The 18,788-nt window shown below is 38.3% G+C and overlaps 2 protein-coding genes across 4 annotated transcripts; both read left to right on the top strand.

Moving 5' to 3' along the window:
- Positions 1-321: 321 nt before the first annotated feature.
- On the top strand, positions 322-5,067 carry LOC121257591 (benzaldehyde dehydrogenase, mitochondrial-like). Of its 2 annotated transcripts, none has more exons than XM_041158659.1 (11): positions 322-493; positions 1,731-1,868; positions 2,000-2,142; positions 2,232-2,385; positions 2,494-2,723; positions 3,322-3,411; positions 3,616-3,789; positions 3,882-4,019; positions 4,323-4,460; positions 4,547-4,608; positions 4,706-5,067. In XM_041158659.1, exons 1-11 carry the CDS (start codon positions 406-408, stop codon positions 4,977-4,979), a joined length of 1,629 nt encoding a protein of 542 aa, XP_041014593.1. In that variant the 5' UTR covers positions 322-405; the 3' UTR covers positions 4,980-5,067. The 2 variants fall into 2 exon arrangements, with proteins under 2 accessions (XP_041014593.1, XP_041014594.1); XM_041158660.1 differs by having other exon boundaries at positions 325-490.
- A 6,517-nt stretch (positions 5,068-11,584) lies between these two features.
- Positions 11,585-17,954, top strand: LOC121257590 (probable disease resistance protein At4g27220). Of its 2 annotated transcripts, none has more exons than XM_041158657.1 (5): positions 11,585-14,408; positions 14,876-15,361; positions 15,568-16,053; positions 16,343-17,134; positions 17,601-17,954. In XM_041158657.1, the coding sequence occupies exons 1-5, from the start codon at positions 11,619-11,621 to the stop codon at positions 17,637-17,639; spliced, it is 4,593 nt and encodes a 1,530-aa protein (XP_041014591.1). In that variant the 5' UTR covers positions 11,585-11,618; the 3' UTR covers positions 17,640-17,954. The 2 variants fall into 2 exon arrangements, with proteins under 2 accessions (XP_041014591.1, XP_041014592.1); XM_041158658.1 differs by having other exon boundaries at positions 17,597-17,954.
- Positions 17,955-18,788: the final 834 nt, after the last annotated feature.

Below are 18,788 nucleotides of genomic sequence, written 5' to 3'. Positions count from 1 at the left end.
TTGATAAATTAAATTCATACAGATGTGATGTATTCCATTATATTAGTTTGGAAATTTATTTTTTTAAAAGAATTTTTAAAAATGATATGATTAGATTTTATAAAAAAATGATATGATTAGATTTTAAAAAAAAAATTTTTTAAATTAAATTTATAAATTAATATATATTTATATGATACGTTTAATTTATTTTATAATAAAAATAATTTTATAATTTACCATATTACATCAACTATCTTACGGTTCACCTTTATCAACTCTCCTCATCAGCTTTTCGTCAGCTTTTCCTATCAATTCGGTGGCGGCGAACTTGGATCTCTTTGGTTGGTTGCGGGTACGTTTCTCATGTTTTTTTGGATGTATATATGGAGCAGATAAAGCACGCAAACGTTGACGGTGCACTCAATGGCGAGTCTGAGGAAGTGTTGGCTGCTCTCTCGCCCTTACTCTTCTGCTTCTGCTTCTGCTTCTGCTGCTTTGCACTCTAGAGGTGGTTGTATCGCTACCTCGAGTTGTTTGTGATTATTTATAATGTTTTTGTTTCGTTAATTCGTTTTACTTCGTTTGTTAATTGGTTGTTATGGGGATTCTTGTGATTGATCATAATTTTTTGGCTTTTTTAATGATCGGATCATCGTTATATCCGATGTTTCTAAGACTGGTTTGCCTAACGCTACAATTTACATTACTTGATATAAGATCTGATTTTTTTTTTTTTTTCCTGGGAAACGGAATTTTATGAACAACCTGAAGGGAAAAAGATCTGTACAACCATGTTCGAGACACCTAGGTGTCTTTGGTTAAGATAAATTTTGAGATGTTTGGGAAGTCTTTAGAATTTTGTAAAGATGTGTTCTGTACTGGATTTTGTGAAAATATATAAGAACCATTTTAATAATTTTTTTTTAAATATATTTTGTTTTGAACTTGTGAAACTAGAGATAGAGCTGAAAAATTATTGAATATGCTTTTTAAGTGTAGTTTTTGTTTTGGTTTTTGTACTTGTAACTTTTTACTGAGATTTTAAGCAAATGATTGGATAAAAAGATAGAAACAGAAAAGTTCTTTACGAGATTAGAAGACGTTTAAATTGAAGTTGATTTTTTAAAAATTAAAAAAAAAATGCTAGCCAAATATCAGCCTTGTCTACTAAGACAAGTCTTAGTTCTGATTGGAAAAAAAAAATAAAAAAAAAAAAACCCCTCTGTTTCTCAGCATCTGAATGAAAGATTAGAAAATATTCCACTTTATTGAATTATTTTGTTGATGTTTTGTGTGTTTGGATGAATAAATGATAAAGATGATTAAACAGTGGTGCCAATGAGATTATGGTTGAAAAGACCAACGGGTTTGATGTTAAAAGGCAGGGATGTTTATTTCCATTTCCTTCTCTCATTTGCTTTGTTTCTCCCAAACTGCTCTCATTTATATCTACTCGTTTACTTTTGCTAGTCCTTTTTCTTGCTCTCCAACTGTGCTTTCCTAGCGTGGTAATGGACTATGCAGATTGGTTCTGTACCACTTTTAATTTCTAAAACTTAGGGATATCTAGATTTCTAAATCAATTTGAATGCTTTCGAGTAAAGAAAACGTCATTATTTCTTAAAATACATGAAGTGGGGAATGTAAATTTATTGAACAAATACTGTCTGTTTTTGTTTCTTTGGATTTGGTTAGGTGGTTCCAGAAGATCTTCATAGTCTTCTTTGATTTAATATTATTTTCTTCAGGTGGCAATATTTCTAGTCTGAGCAGAGGAATAAGTAAATATAGCACTGCTTCTGCTATTGAGGAACCAGTCAGTCCACCTGTTCAAGTAAATTATACCCAGCTTTTGATTAATGGACAATTTTCCAACGCTGCATCAGGTAAGATCTTGCAAGTGTAGATGTATTACGTGCTTGCAACATCAATTGTTAGGAAATGGGACATACGGAGACAAATTATACTGTTATTTGACATGTACTGAATATTATGCGATGGCTTCTTTTGTCCTCAGGAAAAACTTTCCCGACGTTGGATCCCAGGACAGGGGATGTGATTGCTCATGTTGCTGAAGGTGATACTGAAGATGTAAATCGAGCAGTTGCTGCTGCTCGCAAGGCATTTGATGAAGGACCATGGCCAAAGATGCCTGCATATGTAACTATACCTTATCTGTGCATCTCATTTTTCATTTGCAACAATTTAATGTCTCCAAACCTATACAATTGATTTCTTTATACACCCAGGAAAGACAAAGGATACTTTTGCGCTTTGCTGATTTGATAGAAAAGCACAATGATGAGCTTGCAGCCCTTGAGACTTGGGACAATGGCAAGCCATATGAACAGGCTGCTAAAATTGAAGTCCCAATGTTGGCACGTCTAATGCGATACTATGCTGGTATATAAATATAAGGAATATAGTTCTTCTGCTTATAGCTTTAGAGTGTTCCTAACAGTCTGTTCTATATTTATGAGATATCTAAGATTTATATAACATAACTTTCAGGTTGGGCGGATAAGATTCATGGTCTAATAGTCCCAGCTGATGGCCCATACCATGTGCAAACCTTGCATGAACCTATTGGTGTTGTAGGTCAGATTATTCCATGGAATTTTCCACTTCTCATGTATGGTTGGAAGGTCGGGCCAGCATTAGCATGTGGCAACACTATCATTCTGAAAACTGCAGAGCAGACACCATTGTCTGCTCTCCTTGCATCAAATCTCTTGCATGAGGTAGAGAATGAACAAAAAATTTTGCCTCTTCTTTTCACATTGGGGTTTGGTGTCTGGCGTACTTGGGTTCCAAGGCTGTTTACGGCTCAAAACATGTGAATTTTTTATCCACATACCAAATGTAAGATTTTTACTTCCTAATTTTAAAATTCTTGGGGTGATAAAGTGTGTCTTCCTTTTTCTGAAAAAAGGTTATATTTCTACCACCTAATTTTTTATACTTGAGTTGATAAATTCTTTTACATGATCATATGAGCGCTAGACTTATTAAAAAAAATATGAGCACTTATGTGATACTCTAAATGTCCGGTGTTTTCTTTTCTTTTCTCTCTCTCTTTGAAATAATGTTTCACAAGAAATGGACCTAAAACTTCTTGATTGAATATCTATCTCCGACATCTCGTAATTATTTCAACTGATTAAAAAGATGTATGAAGCTCTTGTTGAAACTTTTGTTCTGATACCATGCACAAGCTTATATGTATTGTATTTTTCATTCTTCCTTTCAGATAGACAGCACTTGATTTGTTTTAGACCGTACCTGACTATAAATTGTTTTAAATCTAATTTTTGTTCTGACTCCTAATCTTTGTGACAGGCTGGACTTCCTCCTGGTGTTCTAAATGTGATTTCTGGTTTTGGTCCAACTGCTGGTGCAGCTCTTTCTAGTCATATGGATGTGGATAAGGTGCTTTGATATCTTTTATATTGCATTCTTAGTAGCTGTAGTATGCCTCTCAACAGAGTAAATTTATCGTAAGGATGTTTAGCATGAAGCTGTGTCATTTCTTTGGTGAAATGATTAGGGAGCATACTACAATTTAGGAAATATTCTCATGTTGTACTAATCTCCGCTTATATGTCTACTCAAATCATAGTAATTTCTATGCAGCTTGCTTTCACTGGATCAACAAGTACAGGAAAAGTTGTCCTTCAAATGGCCGCAAAAAGCAATCTTAAGCCAGTAACTTTGGAACTTGGAGGGAAATCTCCATTTATTATATGTGAGGATGCTGATGTAGACAAGGGTGTTGAGCTTGCCCACTCTGCTTTGTTCTTTAATCAGGTTTGTTCAAGAAATTGTTTCGACCCAATAATGGGTCCTAAGGAAGTTAAAATCCATTTTATTGATCATGATTTTGTTTGTGCATTCTGCAGGGACAATGTTGCTGTGCTGGCTCTCGTACATTTGTTCATGAGCGTGTATATGATGAGTTTGTAGAGAAATCAAAGGCACTTGCTCTGAAACGTGCTGTTGGTGACCCATTCAAGGTGGGCACTCAACAAGGTCCTCAGGTGAGTGAGCACCAGTTCCTCCCATAGTAAACCCAACTTCAAAGCTTGCATTTATAATTTTTGCTATATATTTCATGGGTTTTTTGGTGCAACACTTCCATATCCAGGTTAAGATTTATTGTTCTTTTTGTCCAAAACAATTATCCAAAAGATGTTAGAATGCTATAGAACATCTTGGGAAAAAAACCAATTATGTCTTCTATGTACTACAAGTACACAAAAGATATTATAATGCCCAATTATATCAGTTATGGCCTTGATGTTTGTAACATTGATTGTTGCTTGCTTACTCAAATAAACCAGATTGATACGGAACAATTTGAGAAGATCCTGGGGTACATAAGATCTGGTGTAGAAGACGGAGCTACCCTAGAGGCTGGGGGTGGGAGACTTGGCAACAAGGGCTACTATATTAAGCCAACAGTATTCTCGAATGTTAAAGTACATCTTTTACTTATATCTTCAATTTCACCGCGAAGATTGAAATATATAGGGTTACAAAGCAACTAACTGTAATTTTATATCAGGATGACATGTTGATAGCAAGGGAAGAGATATTTGGCCCCGTGCAGAGCATATTGAAATACAAGTGAGAAACGAACCCTTTTTTTTTTTTTTTTTTCTGAAAAATATCATTTGTGACCTTGCATTTTTTATGTGCGATAAGGTATTTTGGCTGATTTCAGGGACCTTGACGACGTGATACATAGAGCAAATTCCACACCCTATGGGCTTGCTGCTGGGGTGTTCACACAGGACATAGACACTGCCAACACTTTGACGCGGGCATTACGTGCTGGGACTGTGTGGGTGAACTGCTTTGATACATTCGATGCTGCAATTCCCTTTGGTGGGTACAAAATGAGTGGGCACGGCAGAGAAAAGGGAATCTACGGTCTTTCCAATTACTTGCAAGTGAAAGCTGTTGTCACTCCATTGAAGAACCCAGCATGGCTCTGAATCCATGATTATGTTTTCTTTTTTATGGACTTTTCAAAAATAAAGAGAACCAAGGCCTCAAAGTTGGAGGGCATGAGTGATTGCATGACGATAAAGATGTTTCTTTATGATCCACTTTTGCAATTAATCTCGGATTTCTGTCTCCCTCCCTCTGTCAACTTCTTTCAGTCAAGTTCGGGTCCTTTCGCTTGATTAAGGATGTCCCGCACTTGTCTAATGAGAGTTTACTTGAAGCATCTCACACGCATCTAGCGAGTCAATTCGCTTGGTTGAGTGGTCTCACGTGTGACTAGAGAGCGCCAATTTTCCTCTTGTTCAACTAAGCATCCCGCAACGTGTTTAGCCAATGTGAAATCACCAGTCTTGGTTAAGCTAGCGTCGAGCGAAAAACTTCAATCAACCGTACATATCGTGAGTCTAACACAATCTAATTCTTCAAATTTTTAATCAATTTTGAAGTAAACTTAAAACCAACCATTTAAGATTGAAATTTACTTAAGTTTTGTTAAAAGAATATGCCCGTTAACGTCTTGTTTCGTACGTGTTTGGGCCAAGTTTTAGCAACTCAGGTCTTCAAAACTAGGCCTGCAAAAATAGAGAAGAATGCAACTAGGAGAGGGTGGCCTTGGAGCCAAAGAGTCTCTAATGCCAAAGTTAGTATCATCTTTTAGAAGTTTTTAAATAAGTGAGAGTCTAGGGATCAAAGAAAGTTTCTCATACCTGGGAGTTGCTATTTATACGAAGAGTCTGGGGAGGGGTGATAGATCGTGTCTACCACTATGGAGTCCGTATCCTTCGTACTATTCTTTTTGTCAGACTCATTTAATGCGGTGTGACTCTGCAACAGCATTATTAATGTGGTGTGTAGCTCAGGTAGTAGTGTCATTAATGCGGCATGGTTCCCTAATTTGCTTTATCTTTGGTGGTCATGCGATGTCCTCTTGTCAGAGGATCAAGGATTCTCCATCTTTCTCCTTCTGCCCTGTACAAGTTCCCATGAATGAAGTGTGGCTGAGCTGTATTAGGCTTGCTCATCCCATCAGCCATCATTGTTCAACTTTTCTTGTGGATGTCTTGGTTCATGGGTAAGCTTGAGCCATGGGGCAGGGTATCAAGTTGAAGCTCAATGGGCTTGTGAAGTGGGGGAAATTCCCTTACAGTTACCTCTCCAATTCCTTTCGAACGAGTCTTCGAAAGTGACTTCCGCTAAGTTGGAGTTGTTGAAGGAGAACTATAGGGTTCCTTGGATGGTGGAACTCCTGGTGCCTCTTCCTACTGAAGGGGCAGTAGATTCTGGATGTTACACCACCAAGGTTGCAGTGTACCCCGTCGTGTTCTCTTGTGTCCTTAGGATGCCCTTCTATCTTCCAGTGCGAGAAGTGTTGGGTTTCTTTGAGTTGGTGCCTGTTCAACTCCCTCCTAGTGCGGAGAGGATTATTGTGTTATGCTGCATCATCTAGCGCTGAGCGTTGAAGGAGGCCGAGGTTGACTACCTGGATCTTATGACATGCAAGTTTCTCCTCACCCACAATATTCTGAGGCAAGGCCGTCACACCTACTGCTTCAAACTAGTCCAGACGTTGGCTCGGCTGGAGTTGCAGTATACTACCATAAGGGGGTGGGATCGTCAATTCTTCTTTCTATTTAGCGAGAGTTCCTTGTCGGCCAGGCCAATTGGTGCCTATTCCCTGTTGATGCCATATTGGGGAGGGGGGGGGGGGGGTTCGTGGGCAGTGTGACAAGGGTCGTTGTCCCACCGCAACCCCGGACGAGAAGCTTAGGATCGAGGTCGTCCATACCTGGGTTAAGGCCCATCCAGAAGACATTTCTTTGGAGGCTCTGCTGGCTGAAGACAGCCTTCGTCGGTATTCTCCCCCCCCCCTCTCTCGGCCACCAATATACTTTCGAACGTAGGCTTTCAGTTAAGGGAGGTCACGTCTCGAGCCCGCAGTCGCTCTCCCAGCCCTCTTGTAGAGAGGAAAGGGAAAAAGCTCTGAAGGATCTCCCCCATCATATATGACTCCGACGGCCTTCCTGTTTCTCACGAAAGTTCTTCTGCCAAGGTGCTTGTTATTCAGCCCGAGCCGTCATCGTCCAAGAAGATGATGACGATCGTGAACTTTTCGAGTGTCGTGCTGCTAGCTCGAGGAGTTGTCGCCAATGTTGAACCTAAGCTGCCGGTTTGTAGGTCTGCTGCTAAAACCATCCCTACAACCCCACCGGGCCCTTTCATAATGAGGGGACTTTAGTAGTCACCCTAACCCTTGGCATGGCTCTCGAGCAGGCACTTTTGCCCCTGCCCGTGGAGCATTTTGCTAAGGACAAGGGGTCTCCTGAGCGGGTTCCCATCTTGGAGTCCCATCCACTATATTCTCCTGAGGTCAAGGTCACTTCAGCTGGCAATGAAATGGTAGGTACCATTGCTCGGGTCGAGGAGACTGTTGGTGAGGAGGTTGTTGATGAGCTCCCAGTGGACTTTCGGCTGATGGTTGCGGTGAGTCATGCCGACCGCATCCATAAGACAGATAACCAGCTCAAAAGGCTCTTTGCTGGGGTAAGATCTTTGCTTGCAAGCTCTTCTCACTTCCTATTTATTTCCTTCTTTGATTTTGACCTGGAATTCTATGGTAGGGCATGGAGCGTCTAGCAGCGTTAATTGTGGACGGCCGAGAGAAGATGGCTAGCGAGCACTCTGCTCGCTATCATAGTTGGCTTTATGTTGTGCCGCAGTGGAGCAGAAGAAGAGAGAATAGGTTTAGGAGGCTTTCGTTGACTTGTTGAGGTCCCAGGATGAGGTTGGCGTTTTTCGTCTTGAGGCGACGCTTGCTTCTAAGGAAAGGGAGGTGCTGCAGAAGTCTCTTGACGACTGTCAGCAAAAGCTTGAGTGGCTGTGGGCCAAAAATAGGGAGCTGTGCAAGTGACTAGACTTCGATAGTCAATTGTACAAGTGGCTGAAGAAGTTGTTTGAGGGGGCTTCCTAGCCTCTGACGGACAAGAGAAAGGCCCTGGAAAAGGAGAGGAAGCAAAGGAAGGACTTGAAAACTGATCAGGCCAAGCAAAGTGCGCTTTGGAGGCCTGTGATGCTACCATTCGTGTTCTGCAGGAGGAGCTGTTCATATGTTCGTGGTGTTTACAATAACGCTTGGTACCTCGGTTACAACGATGGCTTGGAATGGATGAAAACCCATATCCTCCAGAATCTCCAATGTGACCTACAGGTTCTGGGTGTGCCAGAGTTACCCTTGCATAAAGCGTCCCAGGAGTGGGCTATTCTCCTCAGGAGGGATTTAATCCCGAGCGCCCTTAGGGGTAATTCTGCCTGGAACAGTCCTGCCCACTGATGGTTGCTTCTCCTCGGCTGCACTCCTTGCAGCTCCTTCGATGGGTCTTACTCTTCTCTACTATTCGAGACTCTGGCTTCAAACCTCCTCTTCCAAAGCTCAACCTCGCCTTTTTCATATATAAATGCATTCTATTTCTTCATATCCTGCATCTAAACTCAACTTCAAGGTGACCTCTGTCCTGCTTCCCAACCTCGCCTTCCACCTTCATTTTCCCACAGTCCAGCACACAACACTCCTAGGCAGGCGGGCAGCCCCTGGCAGTGTCTTGGTGGTTTCTATCACTATACGACTCAATTAATTGCCTCATTACATCCATGTTGATTTTCTTAGAGGTAACCTCGGGTGTTATCGGCATATTGTAGTGATGGAGATCTCTGTTTGCCACTTCTACTGGAATATAATCTAATCAGTCTTTAGTTTGAGACACATTCACAACTTTCTGTCATACTTTGTTGACTTATGTTGTAGGTCATTGTAATTCGCTGCTTTACATTGTAAATGGCTATTTGTAACTTTGTGGCTTCGTGTTGTAACTTGTTCTTTGTAACTATGCGGCTTCATGTTGTAACTCTGCAGCTTCGTTTTGTAACTTGGGGTCATTAATGAGATTAGCTTATATTCCTGAATGTGCTTTACCCCACTTAGTCCTTTAGTTCTTCCATTCTACGTTGTTGTGCTTTGTTTTGGCATGTGATTGAAAGAAAACAAGAGAAGTGTTGTTAGTGTTCGTTGGCTTGCATCTGCAGCAGTCGGCTTGGGGGGATGGAAATCTCCCCTAAGAGTTAAGCCGCGCCATGGGAATTCATGTTGCCTCCTTGGGGGAGAGGCCAGGAAGCATCTTGCTAACCCGTCTCTATGCCCCTCTTAGTAGCACAGTGGTTGTGGAGTTGTAAGTTGTTTGGGTAGCCGAGTTTTCAACGTGGAAGAGAATCGTGCTACTAGAGTGGTGAATTTGGGTGAAGTAACTAGAAAACTAAACTAGGATTTTGAAGAACAATAAGATCCACCCACGATGTATGGAGCTGAATATATATATATATATATATATTTATATATATCAGTAGTCAATTTAAGAATTTTAATGAGAATGAGACTTTAGAAATGTAACCCTAATCGATTTGAAATTGAACACAAATATTTAAATTGGCCTTAATCTTCATGTCCAAAATAAAACATTCCTCCAATAATATCTTCGAGCCTCTAGAAGAATTTCTTGGGTCAATTTTTAATTATTTAGGGTTCACTTGGTCATAAATAGTACATGGGCTTTGACCTAATTATCAAGTCCAATAAAATTCATATTCAATCGTAATAATATTTTGAGTCCGTGACTTATTCAAAAATTACCCAATAAATATCAAATCTTCACATAAATAACAACCTAAAAAAAGTTTATAGATTGCGGCTTTGGCTAGGCTTGGATGTTACATCCTTCCCCCTTAAACAAATTTCGTCCTCAAATTTTGCTGCTCGAAAAGCAAAGTCTAAAATACTAAGTTGTTACAATCATTACATGCCTATCCCCATCCTAATGTTCCAAAATTTTGACCCTCCAATATTTTAGCCTCGTGCTTCACATATTTCCCCCTAGACATACAAGCTTACGCACATTGTATCAATTATCATACACTTAAGTGTCCAATCCAATTCAAGGTGTAAACTTCCACAACGTACTTGATAAAAAGCCTAATAATAATTTCACACAAATTCTTAGCTTAACCCCATATGAAATAGTAAATAGAACACTCTCAACATAGATATTTAACCTCCTATGAATAGTAAAAATAAACTCTCTAGAGTTAAGTCCTAAATGATCTCAAGTCATTAATTTCCAAACCCTCACCAAGCTTGCTTTCAAACCATTATACTACTAAAATCCACACTTCCGTTGCATACTCCGATAACTTTGCCAAGATGTCTAAACTAGGAGTCTATTCCATTTCAGCACCTACCAAAATGACTCTTATCAAACTTTGATAGCAATCCAACTTCTTGTCTCCCAAATCCATACACACTCAATTGTACTCTTAAATGCTCTCTTTCATTCTCAGCTGCAACAAACAACTTTAAAATTGAAAAGAATCATTTCTTAAAACCTGTAGAACATATAATCTCATATCCGATACAATCAATGGCCTAATATCTGCAAAGGCTATAACCTTAGATTTAAAAAATGATTGACTTAAAGTCAGAAAAATCTAGACCGTTAAATTTCATCCAACTAATTTTTTGAAGTCTGGAGGGTGTAAAAACTCAACGGGTTGACCCAGCTATCCCCAACAAAATGTATTTGCTGTTTTTTTCGTCACTATTGACCCAAATATATATAAAGAAGAAATTTAAAAGTTTAGCTAAATTCAAAAAGCCCAATGTGAATAAGAAATTTCGTGGTTATTTCTTAGAATTTATTAACAGCAACAACCTTATATGCCACCAACACCAACCGCGAGTTTAACGTCGTGCATCATGCAGAATTAGCTTGGTGCTTAAGCATGAAGAAGCTGCACTTTTTAGACCATGTTGGTTCGATCTCAAGAAGAGGCATCCAGATCATTAGCTTTACGGGGCTTTTAGAGCGCATCATGTTCGAATATCACATCAAGTCTCAATCATGGCTAGGCATCGACAGAATTAGCTTATGGCTTAAGCATTAAGATCAGCAACTTGAACTTTTTAGACCATGTTCGATTGCATTACAAGAATGTTGCTTTCTCTATATGCTTCTTTCTTTTTTCCATTGTGATTGATTGCTCTAATTACTGCTTTTAGTTCCCTCCATCATTCACTCTAATTTACACCACATAAAGTCAGTCATATTGCCTTCTCCGCCGCACTCTGTTAATGTTTCACTGCAGAAATGCTCATGATCATGATGTCGCTAAAACAGAGGTACGTAGTCGCCGCTTCTTGTGTCCATCTCCGATGTGGTTTTCACAACATATTCTAATAATTATCTTACCACCTCATGTTTACACATTTGAATGTTCAGCACAAGGCGTAACCGGAGGCCGGGCCTGATGAAGATCGAAAGCTATGTATTGAGAAAAGAATGATCGATAGAGGAACCCACCGTGCTTGACCACATCATCATTTCTGATATGTTCCTTTCTGCAAGAATTTATTTCCTTGTATTTCCATGTGCTTTCTTGTCATCCTACTTCTATCTTCCTTGGTTTTGAGTTTGTCTACTCGCGCAAAATTCTTTGAAGTTCTTTTTTTTTTTTTTTTTCAAAAAAAAAAAAAAAAAAAAAAAAAAAAAAAAAAAAAAAAAAAAAAAAAAAAAACTGAAACAAGAATGGAGGTCGTTGGTGCAATTGCATCGGCAATCGTAGAGTACATTGTTGGACCAGTTGGACAGTGGCTATGTTATTCATGCCGCTATGGCAGCAACATGGAGGATCTGAAGAATCAGGTTAAGTGTTTGCAGGATGCTAAAAATAAGGTGCAACACTCCATTTGTGCTGCTATAAGAAATGGTGAGGAAATTGAAGATGATGTCAACACGTGGTTGACGAAGGCGAGTGCGATTATAGAATTGGCCACCACGAAAATTCATGAAGGCGAAGAAGAAGAAGTAGAGACGAGGAGGTCTAATATTGCGGCATGCCTGAACTTGAGGCAACGACATCAGTTAAGCCAAGAAGCAAAGAATATAGTGGAAAATATTGCTGAACTTCTTAAGAATCGAGACTTCAACAGAGTTTCTTATCGTCCTGCTTTAGAAGCTGGAACGTCGGTGACTACAAGATACATGGATTACGTGAACTTGCAGTCGAGAATGTCAGTTGCAAAGGGAATTATGGAGGCATTGGAAGATGCTAATATCAACAAGATTGGTGTATGGGGGATGGCTGGAGTTGGAAAAAGTACATTGATGAGAGAAATTGCCAGGAAAGTCAATGAAGAAAAGTTATTCGATGAGGTGGCTATGGCAATCGTGTCGGAGAGTCCAGATTTAAGGCGAATTCAAGGAGAGATTGCTGACATGCTCGGTCTAAAGTTTGATCAAGAGACTGAAAAAGGGAGAGCAAGTCATCTACGAAGCAGGCTATCGAAAGACAAGAAGATACTTGTTATCCTGGATGATATATGGAAACAACTTGATTTGGTGGAAATAGGAATTATTCCTTCTGAAAGATGCAAAATAGTACTGACATCTAGAAATCGAGATGTATTAACTTGCAGAATGGGCACCCAAAAAGATTTTGCAGTTCAGACTTTATTGAAAGAAGAAGCATGGGACTTGTTTGAGAAGATGGCGGGTGAGTCTGTCAAAGATCCTAGCGTAAGAGGCATAGCAACTGAGGTAGCTAAAGAGTGTGCAGGTCTTCCTATTGCACTCGTAACAGTTTCAAAGGCATTAAAAAATAAGAGTTTAGGTGAATGGAAGGATGCCCTGCGCCAGCTAAGAAGACTGGCTCCCAGACACGTCACAGAAATGCTAAAAACAGTATATTCTCCTATAGAGTTGAGTTATAAGAATCTTGAGTCTCAGCAGCTTAAATCCCTCCTTTTGCTCTGTTCTCAACTGCGTGCCTTTGTTTTCTATCGTGACTTGTTGAAGTATTGTTGTGGTTATGGCTTTTTTCATGATGGCATTGATACATTGGAAGAAGCAAGAAACATGCTAGATTCACTACTTGGTAAACTAAGAGACTCTTGTCTGCTGCTAGAGAATTTCATTCATGGAATATTTCGAATGCATGATATTGTTCGTGATGTCGCTACAATAATTGCATCAGAGGATCATAATATGTTTGTCATCAGAGACGATGGTGGGCTAAAAACATGGCCAGATGTAGATTCACTCAAAAGATGTGAAGCTCTCTCTATTCTTGGTGGAGATATCCATCAACTTCCCAATGAAATGGAATGTCCCGAATTAAGATTCTTTCATGTTCATTTAGAAGATCGTTCTTTGCAGATACCGGACACTTTTTTTCAAGGGATGGACAAGCTCGAAGTTTTAGATTTGACAAAAATGCAACTTTCATCACTTCCTTCGTCTCTTCTTCTCCTTGGAAATCTACAAACATTGTGCTTGGATCAATGTGTTTTGGGAGACATGTCTGGGATTGGAGAACTCAAGAATTTAGTAATTCTTAGTTTTCTTCATTCTAACATTTCAAAACTGCCAAGAGAAATAGAGTCATTGGTTCGCTTGCGGTTGTTAGATTTGAGCAATTGTTCCAAACTCGAAATGATTCCTCCAAATGTCATATCAAGTTTGGTCAAATTAGAAGAGTTGTATTTGGGAAACAGCTTTGTTCAATGGGATGATGAAGGTCTCAATGATGAAAGAAAAAATGCCAGCCTTGCTGAGTTCAAGCATTTGTCAAATTTGACGAGTTTAGAGATACAAATTCCAGATGTCAACAATCTACCGAAAGATTTAATGTTCGAAAAGTTAGAGAGATACACAATATGCATAGGAGATGTCTGGGATTGGATTGATAGTACTAGACAAACCTCGAGAACACTAAAACTGAAGTTCAACCCATGCTTTCAACTGCAGTCTTGGGTCAAATTGCTATGGAAGGGAGCGGAAGATCTTCATTTAGACGAGTTAAACGGTGTTGAGAGTGTCATACCCGAAATGGATAGAGAAGGACTTCAGCAACTTAAGCATCTTCATATCCAAAATAGTGCTGAGCTCAAGTATATCCTTAACTTGAGAACACCGGTTATTGCGTTTCCTACCTTGGAGACGTTCGCTCTCGAGAATATGATTAGTTTAGAAGAAATATGTCACGGCAAACTTCGCTTAACATCCTTTAAAAACTTGAGAGTTTTAAAAGTGATAAGCTGTGATAAATTAAGATATGTCTTCTCATCATCCATTGCCAGGGGCCTTCCATTACTTGAAGAATTGGAGATAAAAAGTTGCAACAACATGGGTGCAATAGTCGTGAAAGAAGAAGAACGGGGAATAGAAGATGGATATATGATCTCGTTTCCTCGACTGGAAACCTTGGTGCTAGAAGACGTTCCAAAGCTTGTGAGCTTCTTGAGCACAAATAATTCATTCATGAGGGATGGTGGAGAAATCAGCCATGATCCTGACATGTCACTTCTACATGATCAGGTACTACATTTGACAGTTCATTTCAAAGTCACAAAATAGTTTACTTAAAAGTTAAATAATATGGGAACTTTTGGAAGGATAATTTTGAAATTATGAAATTTGACATATTTTTCAGTCTTTACCATAAAGCTTCTGTACCCAAAAGAAAATAATGAATAGTTCTGGATGCACTCATTTCAACATTGGAAAAGAAGAGCATACGAATCGAATTATAAGCCAGCATCAGTACTTGAACTGGATCCCCCTCCCCTCCTCAAATAAGCACTCTATAAAGATACGAAAGGCACCCTCCAACTGCACCTCATTATATATATATATATATTGATTTTTTGAGTGGATCATTGTTTCCAAATTAGTGCTATTTTTGTACTATTCCCCTGTTTAATCTTGCATGCGTGTTTTCAAATTCTAAGCATAGAGATCTTTGGGGTCGTTGATTGATACATGACATGACATTAATCCTGCAGGTTGCCTTCCATAATCTCAAAACACTACATCTAGATGGTCTACCCAAAATAAAGCACGTATGGAGTAAAGACTCCCAAATAATTTCCATGTTTCAAAATTTACAAGTAGTAAATGCTTGGAGATGTGAGAGTTTGAAAAGTTTATTCCCAGCCTCCATCGTCAGATATCTCAAGCAATTGAAGGAAATTATGATTGTTGAGTGTGGGGTGGAGGAAATTGTGGCAGTCGAAGGAGGAGGAGATCAAGCAGTAGCAAGGTCGTTGGTTTTTCCTCGAGTAACTTGTCTGCATCTTATACAATTATCAAGACTCAAGTGGTTTTATCAAGGAATGCATATTTCAGAGTGGCCAATGCTGGAAACGTTGTTGGTCATTGGATGTGAGAAAGTTGAGATATTGGCTTCCGGACTTGTGAGCTTTCAAGAAACAGTTCAAGAAAGCCCGCCTGAGATGTGCATTAAACAACCCCTTTTCTTGGTGGATGAGGTACAAGATTAATTTATTTATTTATTTTTTTTTAACAACAGACTATAATACTAAAATGAATTCGTCATCTTGGTCTACAAAAAGATATTATAAAAATAAATTTATAAAACGTAACTTAATCCATGTATTGCGTCAGGTTGTAATAATTAAACATGTTATGTTGTTATAATGGGATGTGGTATTTCTTAACTACATGAATTTTACAGATGTCATTTCGGAGCTTGGAGACATTGCATCTTATCAAAATGGATAAGTTGGAAATTTTATGGCACGATCAAGTCGCTGCGAGTTCCTTTTCCAATACTCGTCTATTAATGGTTATTGGTTGTGAAAATCTTTTGCGCATCTTTCAATCTAATCTGCTTACAACATTCCAAAGTCTAACTTCTCTACATATAATGGATTGTGGTTCTTTGGAAGCTATATTTGAACGACATGATGCTTTAACAGCCTCAGTGCCTACAAGTCTCCCGCAATTGGAGCATCTTACTGATATGACTCTATCTGATTTGCCAAAACTCGAGTGGTTTTTGGAAGGGATGCTGCATGCTTTGGAATTTCCGTCTTTGAAAAAATTGCAAGTTTTGGGATGTCATAAAGCTAACTTTTTTGCTTCAAAATGTTTGGAAACAAGTCATCGGATCAACCAACTTGAGACTTGCATTCAACAGCCAATTTTTGTAGTTGAGGAGGTAACAATCCAATCAACTACTCTTGCAAGAATCCCTGAATGATTTGAGTTTTTTGACCCAATCATTAATTCTACAATATGGAAAAAATGTCAATCTCTACTTAACTTTGGGCTTGACGATCGAACTTAGGACCTCAGTTTTTATAGCATGTAAAATCACGACTTGTCTAAAAAAATTCAAGCGAAGATATATATTTAATTATTTATACATATTTTAACAATAAATCCTAGGAATACTAACTACTCATCTTCTCTTTAATTTGTTTATTAATGTTCTGATTCTTTTATAGGTTACGTTCCCAGACTTGGAGGTTTTGATATTGAACTTCGAACAAAGTACCGTATGGCCTGGAAAGTTTTCAGTATTTCCATCCTTTCTTGCAAGATTACAAAATCTGTTGGAACTGCAAGTATATTATAGTGGATGGGAAGAAATATTCCCGAATGAACTTCTTGATCGAGAGAAATTAGTCCCACGACTAAGAAAACTCGAGCTCCATTGTCTTCCTATGTTAACACATTTGTGGAAAGGAGACGCACATGAGCCATGCCCAATCTTTCATACTCTGGACATTCTTCAAGTGTCACAATGCGCCAAATTGAAAAGCTTAATGCCACATTCGGTATCTCTTCAAAATTTGACAAATCTGAAAATATCGAATTGTCATGGATTGATCAATTTAGTGACATCCTCAACAGCCAAAACTCTGGTGCAACTCAAGGAAATGACTATAAGCGAATGCAAAAGGATTACAGAAATAGTAGCAATGGAGGATGGTGAAGCAAATGTGACGATTACTTTCAACAACTTAACATACTTGGAACTTGATAGCTTGCCAAACCTGACAAACTTTTGCTCTGGAGGTTATTCCTCTGTAATGTTTCCATCTTTGGAGAAAGTAATTATAAGATGTTGCACCGAGATGAAGACTTTCTGTCATGGAGTCTTAAGCACACCAAAACTGAAAGGAGTACAAGCAACAGAAGATGAAGATGATTTGCATTGGGAGCATGACCTTAATACCACCATACATTGGCTTTGGGAGGCAGATTATGATACTCGATTGTTATTTACCCAAAAGGTAAGCGCGCGTATTCATAATTTCCCACACAACTATATCATATACACCATGTAACATCTTATGATCAGTATATTACTATTCTGAACTAATTTGCTAGTAAACACTGTTAAAGCATATAGAAAGCGATGCACACCCAGATAAATTAAAGATAAGGGCAAGCTGAAGCTGCAAGATAAAGATCAGATTTTGCCAAATCAAAATTAATGGTGATAATGAAACTATTATTGTATCTGTAGAAACAATTGCAGCTACTATTAGTATAGAGATCATATGCATATGGCTTTGATCTTAATCAAGAGAAAAAAAAGAATTTTCAATCCAGCTTCTCATTGTTATAAGTTTGTGGTGTAGAAAGATATGCATGCAAATACCCTTTGTTCCTTCAATTCTTTTATGAAAAGCTGGCTAGCATCCTCAGTACTGATACATTAATAATGTCTGATGCTTTTATCATCTGTGAAGCAAGGTTGAGAATTCTGACGAAGAAGAAAATCATCAGCCATAGTATGCAGAAGCTGGAATCATGTCGCTTTCCAACGTAGAGTTTGTGGAACCAATAATCACGTTTCTTTCAATCCTTTGAAGTCAATTGGGCGGCCAGGCCAGAGCTTTCAATATTCCCGTTGTTAGTGAAATAAAACATATATATTTGATTAATGGTACTTGCTTGATCTATTATATTATATGTGGCTTCTATATATGCATGAAAGAATGCCAATAAAATAAAAACAGTTCAACATTGTACGTAATGGTTTGATGCAGTGTACACCTCATGAATTATGTTGTAAACTCTCATATATATGTGCATGACTATTATTTCTCCGTATGTTCATTTCGCTTTTGGACAATAATTTCATTTTGTTGGTAACTTTTAATTGATTTTCTTTTGATGTGGTAACATGCTATATATAGACAATAGAGAATCATATAGCTAGGCAGGTAATTTGGACTCTGGTGATGGAAAATGGTCATGTTTGTTGGTTGGAGAATTCTCCTTAAAAATGGGAATTGATGCTCATTTATCTTGCACGTTAATGCACTTCACTTCTTTTCAAAATGAATGCGCAGCTTGTACATCCTAACATTACTTCTTCTTCTTGTTGTTGCCATAATATTACACTTGTTAAAGGCAGCTTGCATATTCTAATATTATTCTTCTATTTTTTTTATATAGTTTATTAATTTTAGTAATTTCTTATAGTTCCTTTTTCAAACTCTATAATGAATTTTGAAGAGATATATGTGCAAATCTAGGTCCTACAAGATTCCATAATAGTAATGATCCATGTGCAAAAATGAACGCACTATGTACATTGGTGAGTCTCATGACACTTAAGGTTATCTTTAGTTGTTGGAGTGAGCTCAATTCATTCCAAACTAATCATTGATAGGACTAACTAATTTTTCAACTACATATAAAAAATTTAAATTTATCTCAACTTACTTCATACATTCAAACACATATCTCAATTTATTTATATTCAAACATATCTCAATAAAATTTACAAAATATTACTATTCACATATCATCTCAGATTATCCCAACATCTAAACACAACCTTAATTTTTACACTTGGTCACTAGCTCATTTTTCCGCAACTTTTTTGAGTGGTCGTAGGTTCTTTTTCCTATGAGATTCTCGATCCACACTATT

Source organism: Juglans microcarpa x Juglans regia, chromosome 3S (assembly GCF_004785595.1).
Source record: "Juglans microcarpa x Juglans regia isolate MS1-56 chromosome 3S, Jm3101_v1.0, whole genome shotgun sequence".
Taxonomy (NCBI): Eukaryota; Viridiplantae; Streptophyta; class Magnoliopsida; order Fagales; family Juglandaceae; genus Juglans; species Juglans microcarpa x Juglans regia.
Note: the sequence above shows the minus strand (reverse complement) of the source record. Positions and strands in the feature narration are given on the sequence as shown.